The sequence below is a fragment of the Seriola dumerili genome, unplaced genomic scaffold (assembly GCF_002260705.1).
Source record: "Seriola dumerili isolate Sdu_G_001 unplaced genomic scaffold, Sdu_1.0 BDQW01000017.1, whole genome shotgun sequence".
In the NCBI taxonomy this organism is placed as follows: Eukaryota; Metazoa; Chordata; class Actinopteri; order Carangiformes; family Carangidae; genus Seriola; species Seriola dumerili.
The window spans coordinates 6217017-6225927 of record NW_019174272.1 but is presented as its reverse complement, the minus strand read 5'-3'; the positions used below and the strand labels follow the sequence as shown (position 1 = coordinate 6225927).

The following is an 8911-nucleotide window of genomic DNA, read 5'->3' as shown; positions in this document are numbered from 1 at the left end:
CATTTTACCCTTCTGTTCAAATGCCTAATAAGGAGAACTCTGGATGAGAAATGCAAAGCCACAAGGTCACTCGTTAAATTCCATTTATTATATATTTATATATAGGTTATAAACATCACAAAATAGAAAGTCGAGGAAGGTCTTGCACAAAGATATATATAATCAAGTAAAAGAGCAACCTTAGATTAATCAGCAATGGCAATGGAAGCAGGCATATCATCATATCAGGGTTGAGTGCTGCAACTATGTTAGGAACATTCTTATTTTATAATTTATGTTTTAGTGCAAACAAAGTCTTTGCAGCTCTTGGCTCCAAGGAATTCAATATTAATAATAAAATAGGGTTTTACAATATAGATGTTAAGGTTGCTCTTTTATTGCATATTGTTTAAGAACAAACTGTGGTATTAGTTACAATAAGGTCTCAAGGTCGCAATGTTCAAATGATCTAATATTCAATATATATAATATACCTCTTACATTTCTATGCATCAAATTGTATCTCATTAACATAATAAATTTAATTATAAGCAATATCAATATTAAAATACCTGAATATAAATAACATGCTTTGAGCAAAATAATTGTTCATTTACAATGGTAGTTCAAACAGCCTAAGTCAAGAGCTGTCAAGCCTTTAGAAATAGCTAAACCTATACATTGCTTTGTGTCAAATGCAGTTTTTTTTCTTTCGACTGAAGGCCACTTTCAAACAAAGCAATTTATACGAGGATGACATCAAGTCTTATCACGAGATGGAATAAGTTCCAACAAAAATTCTTAATGAAGTGGGAAAACAAATATGTGGTTTGATTGTACTTCTTTGTCTATCAAACGATAACTAATTTAGCAATAATAAAAATAAAATACCCACACAACTACACTATACTTAGGAAATAATACTTAAGTACTAATAAACAGTTGTAATATTACAACCACTGTAACAAGGTATAATATAAATTTCTGATATAACATTAGTTGGAAAAATCAAAAGTGGGTGACTGTTACAATACGAGACCTGGCTGTGCCTACTATAATGTGGAGGCAATGAGATGTGTACTTCATAAATATTGTGTGCTTCATACATTGGCTGCAGAAACTGCACAGATCATACATGTTCACATCTTAAACACCTGGATAACTGGGTTTGTACCTAGTCTACATGCAGGCTATTAACTCTTCTGAGTGCAACAGGATCAAAACAAGCCAAAAACATCATAGGGCAACTTTTAGAGGTGTGTTTGTATACTGTGTGTGTGTGTGTGTGTGTGTGTGTGTGTGTGTGTGTGTGTGTGTGTGTGATAACAAAGAGAAATAAGAGAAAGACAGAAAGGGAGACTGTTCACATATGTACACACAAATTTCCATATCAGTGTTCAATTTGCTAAATCACACCATGTATTTACAGTATGTACATAGTGTACTGACATCATTATCATTACTATTTAGTGCTATACTATATAATATCATCCAAAAGATGAGGAGTACCCACCCAGTCCAGTGTTCTTGGCTCAGATGCAGCCATGATCATGCACATAAACTGTTTCCCTGTTCTCTTATCTATTGGGTAAATCGTAGTAGGAGTGAACCTTTTGTTGGTCTCCACAAACTCACACAGCTGATTATAAATTTTGGGATACTCATGACGAAGGAAGACTCCCCTGGTCCTGAGCTCACGCTGGATATTGACAAAGCACACCTCTCTGGCTTTTCTTCCCTCCTCCCCCTCCTTGTCAATGTCTGGTGTGCCTGGAGGTGGAGTGAGGATGAGCGTTTCCATTTCACTATCCTTCTTGAGTACCTTTTTGTCAGGGCTCGAGGAGGCCAAGGACACCTTTGCATATTTTCGAACTGTCGGTGCTTGGACCCTTGGTGAAGGTCTATTAGGCACTAGTTCACCAACAGCTATGGATACATTCAGAAGGAAACATTCATTTGGGTCATACTCATTACCTGCCTGCTGCAGTTCCTTGCAGTATTCACCTAGGTTGTCCTTGAAACCATCCAGCTCTCTGAGAGATAAGTATGTGGGAGACATGAGGAGGCTCTCAAGCCCAACTTGCAGGAAGTTGTCAGCTGTCTCTGGATTAGCAAAACCCAGAAAGAGAACTCCTCTCCCTCTGGAGAGGTAGCCAGCTTTCGCAACACGAGAGAAGGCTTTGTGGATCTCTGAATTCTCTCTGCAGAACTTAAGAGTGTGTCGACACACACTGCTGACACGACCGTACAGACATGTCTCTTTATGGGTCTCCCAATCATCCCTGCGGCAGTTACGTGAGCAGTAAAAGGTGTAGCAACTATGACATGATTTGAAGTACAAGCAGGCGTTGAACATACTCTCAATCCGTTTGCACTTCTTGTTAGCACACACCATAGTGTCATCTTCATCTGTGCTGTGGTCTGGAGAACATTCTTCTGCACTCCTTTGTAAAGCATCACAACCACTATCAGGGTCTTTGATTGTGTCAGGGCTGGATTTAGAGGATAGGAGCTGTGTGTTCAGACATCCTAAGTTTTCAAGTCCAGCAGATCCTCTGTCTTTGTCATCGTCTTCAGTAATTAGTTGTTTCAGCTGGTCCAAAAGGTCTTCACTTGACTTTCTGCTAGTTGGTGGTTTGTAATCCACAACCAAATCGGCTAAGAGTTCATCCAGTTGCTCTAGACTCTGCTGGAGGGAGAAGTTGTTGTGTTTCCTGTCTTTGGTTATTTCTGCTGTGGTGGATGGCTGCTTCTGATGCATTACTCTCGGAGATGGTGTCTTTTCACCGTCCAGTGTATCCCAGCTGACAGAGTGCACATTGCGCCGCTTGCTGTTGGCTGCACATATATCATTGTCTGTTATAGTGATCTCAGGTGTTACAAACCAGTGCCCACTCTTGGTATTCCTCCACGGATTGCTCGAGCCCCTCTCTAATGAGTTTTCGGAGAGTGACAGTGCAGCATAGCGCCTTGGCGAGCTTGAGAGGTTAAGAATAACAGGTTGAGATGTAATATCAGAGGATGCTCCCTGCCTTGCTTGGTAAAACAGGTTTTCATAGCTTCGTCCACGAGGCACTGCTTGCTCTCTGTCATGACGTGGATATAGAATATTGTCCCAAGACTTGGAGTGGTTTTTAACCTCTGCTCCTAGTCTACTTGTCTCCACACAGCTGCTAGTAAACCACGGGGGTATACTGGGGTCTTGCCTTACTCTTGGTGGTGTGTGTTGAGAGGACTGGTTAGAGTAACCAGATATACTTGAGCGATACCAGTCATCTGAAAAGGCCTGGGACATTCGAGGGCGTCGACGACCCTCTGTATGATATGGCCTTGATGGAAAGTACTGCTCTTCAGGAGAGCTGAACGGTTTGGGATAAAACAACCTTGAGTTACTCATGTGGTACGGATTGAAGCGGCTGTCCTCTCCATAGTAAGATCTAGACAATGGAGTCTGAGAAAAGTATGATCCTGCCTCGCTTGTGGAGTAAGGCCTACTATATACAGAGTGTGCTGGCTCTCGGTTGGACAGGTGGTCCGTGTAATACGACCTGACAGGAAGGGTGTGCACCCATCGAGTCCTTGGATCATATTGACTAGTCAATGTACTACCGTGGCTGGTTAAACTGGACCGATCATCCTGATAGTATGTTCTAGAATAAGGATGGACTGGATACCGAACAGGGTCCTCTGTATAGAAAAACTTGGTTGGTATGTTAGGATTTGAGTAAGCTCTTTGTTCTTGACTCAGATATGGTGCTGTTGGTGATGGCATTCTGTGCATGTCTAGATGCTGGTAAGAGATGGGAGACATGCTGGTGGTGTAGTGGTATCCTTGTCTAAAATCTCCACTGTAGCATTCGCTTGGAGTGGGCGTTGGCGAGGAGACAATCTGCCGTGGTACATACAAGCCTCTACTGCTACTGGCTTGGGAGTATCTCTGCCAAAGATGCTCAGTCCGTACATTGGGAACCTGCCTAGATGTGTGCTGCAGTACAGCAGCATCTGGTTTAATGTCTACACGGCACCTGACATGAGGGGTTATGGCTGGTTTATCAGGTTTATGCTCCTCAAAACAGTCTGAGACATAGAGGGGAGAGTGAGGCTGCAGTTTGATAGGATGCACCTCATTCAAAAAAGCCCTGTTTGAGGAGTAGGATTCTCGATGTGTTTCAGAAGTCCTCAGGGTATCTGATGCAGCCTGAAGTGCATCCCTCCCCTTCCTGGCTCCTGGTGGAGACACTGAGATGGGCACAGGAGTGAGAGTGGCCTTAATTCTTGGAGCACTTTTAGATCTTGTTCTCTTTTTAGAATCCGACCATGTAAGATGGCTGGTTTTGTCTTGGCTGGTGTGCTGCTGGAACTGCCTGGTGTTAAACAGATCAGGAGATGAAAAGCGAAGATGACCCTGTTGATCTAGTCCATTCCACATTAGATCTTTGTTCAATGTCTCATGCTCAGCCCTCTTGTAAGGGTACTCCATTGAGGAAGAGAAAGACTGCGGGTCATCCAGTGACTCAATGAAGTCAAAGCTACGGCAGTGTCTTTTGTTGATGATTTCTGGTTTATCAATCATTTTCAAGTCACATTGCTGGGAGGAGTGGAGAGAAATTGAATGGTCAGTGATAGGATTTAGAGTAATGTCCCGATACAGAGTCGATGCCAGTATATCAGGGGGGTGCGTCCGTGTCATCTTAAAGGAACTTCAGTGCTCTCCATTCAGTGTGATTCAAGATCAACACAGCCTGTGGAAAGACATAAAACAAATACAACTGAATGGCCACGGTTAATATTTGCTTAGTCTGTGAAACAAATTTCTGATCATATGTTGAAATCATTTTAGTACATTTAATTTACAGTCAGCTGAGCAAATCTACACACATCCGTTTCGGTCTGATTCCTGTCAAGATGAATGGGTATAAATTTAACAGATGTAGTTGCTCATTTACTAACCAGGTTAATAGAAGATGTTAAACCAACAGTCGCAACACAGTGTTGTATTTGAGCAACTTGACAACCAGTCATTATTTTAAAAACTTGATTTAACTGTGCATAATTGAGGTGGCAGTGTGTATGTAATCAAACCAAAGTAACAAGACATGAGCTTTATAGACTGGAGACACTGTATACTAACATGAGCTGTTCAAGTCACATCAATATTCAACAGTTTTTTTAATATAGAAAATGCAAAAAATATTGTACACATTTATACACCAAAATCCTGTTAAGAAGAAGTCTTTACTTTTTTTTTAACTTATAAACTTGTTTGAAAGATTAATCATTAAATATAATGTCAGACAATAACATTTAAGCTATTTTCAACTATTTCAGATTCCTGATGAAAATGTCACCTAAGATCATTTTGGAGTAATTATACTGGATTACTGCAGCATGTATTGGGTTACCATTAAATCAGGTAACCACCAACCAATTCAGTGCAACAAACCATTTTGGTTTTCTACTCTTTGAATTATTCACATCTTATCAATAAATAATATACAGACAACTGCTCTCAAACTTAAGAACATCTCAAAGGTTTTTTTTAGTTCTGTGAAGAACATCATGGACAAAACACTAATTTCAACAATGGATTTTTATATGTCACACACATGGGCTTTCTTGTTGGCACTCACCCATGAGCTAACCCTGAGTTACCATCTGTTCATCGTGATGAGAGAGGACTGACCAGCCATCTCCCTGTCATGTCTCCACAACACACCTCGGCATCACGTCTGTTCACACACGACCAAACCTCGACAGACAAACCTGTGCTGTTATTATTCACTGCTTTGCTTGGTTTGATAGAATTTATTGTTCCAAGTCATATTGTAGTGTACTTGTGTGTGTATTTTGCTGCTCTTCATAAAAATAAACAAACAGCTATAGTTACGTACAAGCATTTTTTATTCTATTTAAAAAGTGACTGTCTCAAAGGATAACTTGAATTTAGAATAATCAGTTGTACACTCAGCTTTTCCTTGCATATATCATGACATTAACTTCTGTATAGTAAATACTACTGTATTCATCTTACATTGCGAGTGGTTCAGCTGAACAAGTAATTCAGATATTCTAGGTATCCGTTTGGCATGTTATATTTAACAACTGCATAACATTGTAGGAAGGAAATTTTGTAGTACAATAGCAAATTCTCCTAGGTGTCTGAAAGCCTGTGAAAACACTAACCCTTACAGGTTACATACTATACAATTATCAGCTGTTCTATCACTACTGAGACTATGGTCACTGTCTAAATTATATCTGGATGTCATTATAACACGAATACAATCTGGAACTAATTCGGTTTCATTTGTGCCAACACAGCAGAAAGCAATGCATCATTAATATCCTATTCGTGATGAACGTGGAAATCATGTTTAAACTTTATGCCACTAAATAGGAAAAAAGCTATAGGCTACTTAAAGCCATCTTACTTTCAGCCTTCTTATCCCTCTAGGTTTAAATGAATGAGGTGAGGTATCAGCAAGATAACAAGGGCCTAGACTAGACCTCATTGTATTATACAGTATTAAAAAAACAGAGCTGATGAGGTGCAGGATGTAAAGGTTGAACATTCAGTGAGTGGTTCACCACTTTAATACATTCATAGATACGAACAATAGCTATCAGCTCCCCACCAAGTTGTATCAAATAATGTTGTTGAAGGAGATATGAATGGCTTTTCAAGGGTACTGAAAAATAGCACTGCTCAGCTACTATGGTATACTACAGTATTTAAATGTCACAAGAGATGAATAAAATATCAGAATTAATTATGTAGGTCTTCAGTAAGGTCACCATTACATTGCTATTGACCACCACAGTGACACTTTAAGTCCCTGTAGAAATATTAATGCTTCTCCTCCATCTAAGTGCTTGATCGCTCTGGTCTTGGGTCAAAGATTTAGAGAAACACTGCAGATTTGTTGTTTCAGAATTCGAGGACAGGACAAGATGCTCAGACTAACTAAACGGATGCATCCCTTCCTCTATTCATCTTCATGGTCTGAGGCTGTTCCTCCACAGAGACTAGACTTTCTAGTATAAACCCACATGCCACATACTGTCTCCATGGCTACAGCACACAGCAAAGAAACCACGAAGCACTCCTCGAGTTGCATACTGTGAGCAAAATCTCAGTCTGACAAAATGAACTCATAGTCGGTATGAATTGCTGTAATGGCCTGTTCATGGAGCCAAAGGCTGCATCTTCCTGTGCTATGATACTAACTGGGCTCATATTCATTTGCAGCTAAAACAACTTCGAAGACTGTTTTCTACGCTTTTGCAAGGGTTTCCAGACAATAACAAATGTGATGCAGATTCGCCTGAAGACTCCCCACGGGGGCCACGCCGAGGCGCATTCAGCCTTGAAGCGTTACCAAACACTTGCTCCAACGCACTTGGGCACCCCTTGTTTTATTTTGGTGCTGCGGCACGGACGGCCCTCCATCCTTTTGTGGCTGACCTGACGCCTTTGAGCCCGGAGTGACATCATTTGCGGAGAGAGAAACGAAGCAGCGGGTTCAAATCAGGACAGAGCACCGCCGGGAAGCAGAAAGCTACGGAGAATGAGTTCGGCTAAGTTTGGAAATGTACGATTTCGGGAGTGAACGAGGGGCCTTACCGTCTCGTCAGTGAGCTGATCGGATGCGGGGGACATGGTGAAGCAGCAGCCTGCTCTCCCCGAGGTGCAGCCTCAGCCCTACCGCACCTGCTGTGAGCCTCCCGGAGCCGAGCACTCGTCCTTCATGCTGCCTTACATGTTGTCTGTTTCACCCAGCGATGCTCTCACACTCGCCTCTCTCTTCGTGTGTGCGCGTGTGTGCGTGCGTGTGTTTGTGTGTGGTGGATGGAGAGGAGGAGGTGTGTCTGTGAGCCTGCGCTTGTGCGCGTGTCTCTGGAGGCGTGGTTGTGCGTGTTTTTATGAGAAAGGGGGGGGTTGGGGGGTTCGGAGGGGGTGGGTGGTGGTGGTGGAGGATACTGGGTTGGGTGGGTGTTAAGTCGGAGCAGCAATGCGGTCTCTCCGTTCATCTCTGAATGTGGAATCCTAAAGACAACTGCATGGCATTTCCGGGAGAAGTGCTGGCTGTTTGGTCATCCTGCAGTGTAAGGTGCTTTGTAATCAGCTTTCTCCATCAGGAGGCAAAGCAGATCTGACAATTACATTTTTAGAAAGTCTGCACACACATTTAAAAGACTGCATGCAGGCCTCTCCTACACTTGCACTGCTGGTGTTCCTCCTACACCATTGGATATGCATTAGACTTGGTGATGAGTAAAAGCAGTATCGTGCCAATACACTGTCATTTTTTATTTAATTGTGGAGGAAGTAGATGGATGGATTATTTTCATTACTGATGAATGTGCCACTTATGGTTTTTTTCTCCATTAATGAATATATTGTTTGGTCTATGAAACCATTGTGAAAAATGCAGCTTATAATTGCCCACAGCCTAAAGTGACATTATCAAATGTCTTCTCTTTGAGCAACAGACATTCAGTTTTTTTTTTTGCTTGAAAAACTGCTTAAAGGTTATTTGATTATAGCAATAGTGGCGATTACATTTCTGTTTATCAACTGATTAATCAACTAATCGTTGCAGCTTTAGTGTGACAGACTGTGTATCGAAACTTGTTGCTTTTCTGATAATGAACTATTTAGACTGATGAAATCTGCTTTGAGAACTTGTACACGTGGATTTCCTTGATACAGCAATCATCTTTGTTGTTTGCAGTTTTGCAAGATTTAAAATCATTTACATGATGCCTTTCCCAGTCTGCTCTGTGCTACACACATCTGGCCTGAAGTCTCACCTCACCACAGCCTACTGCATTGTCTGAATTGATGATGGGGACAGCTGGCTGTGAGCCCCAGCCCAGAGCATGTGACTGCCGCAGGAAAACTGCTTACTGTAGCACCCTCACGGCAGAT

The 8911-nt window shown here is 41.7% G+C and overlaps 1 protein-coding gene across 1 annotated transcript; it reads right to left on the bottom strand.

Moving 5' to 3' along the window:
• Positions 1 to 1292: 1292 nt before the first annotated feature.
• Positions 1293 to 7782, bottom strand: LOC111231745 (uncharacterized protein C9orf172 homolog). Its single transcript, XM_022758970.1, has 2 exons — positions 7604 to 7782; positions 1293 to 4721 (listed from the first exon to the last, which is right to left on the bottom strand). Exon 2 carries the CDS (start codon positions 4667 to 4669, stop codon positions 1457 to 1459), a length of 3213 nt encoding a protein of 1070 aa, XP_022614691.1. The 5' UTR covers positions 4670 to 4721; positions 7604 to 7782; the 3' UTR covers positions 1293 to 1456.
• Positions 7783 to 8911: the final 1129 nt, after the last annotated feature.

Excerpts from the sequence above, each read along its gene's own strand:
- LOC111231745 (XM_022758970.1), bottom strand. The coding sequence starts at position 4,669 with ATGACACGGACGCACCCCCCTGATATACTGGCATCGACTCTGTATCGG.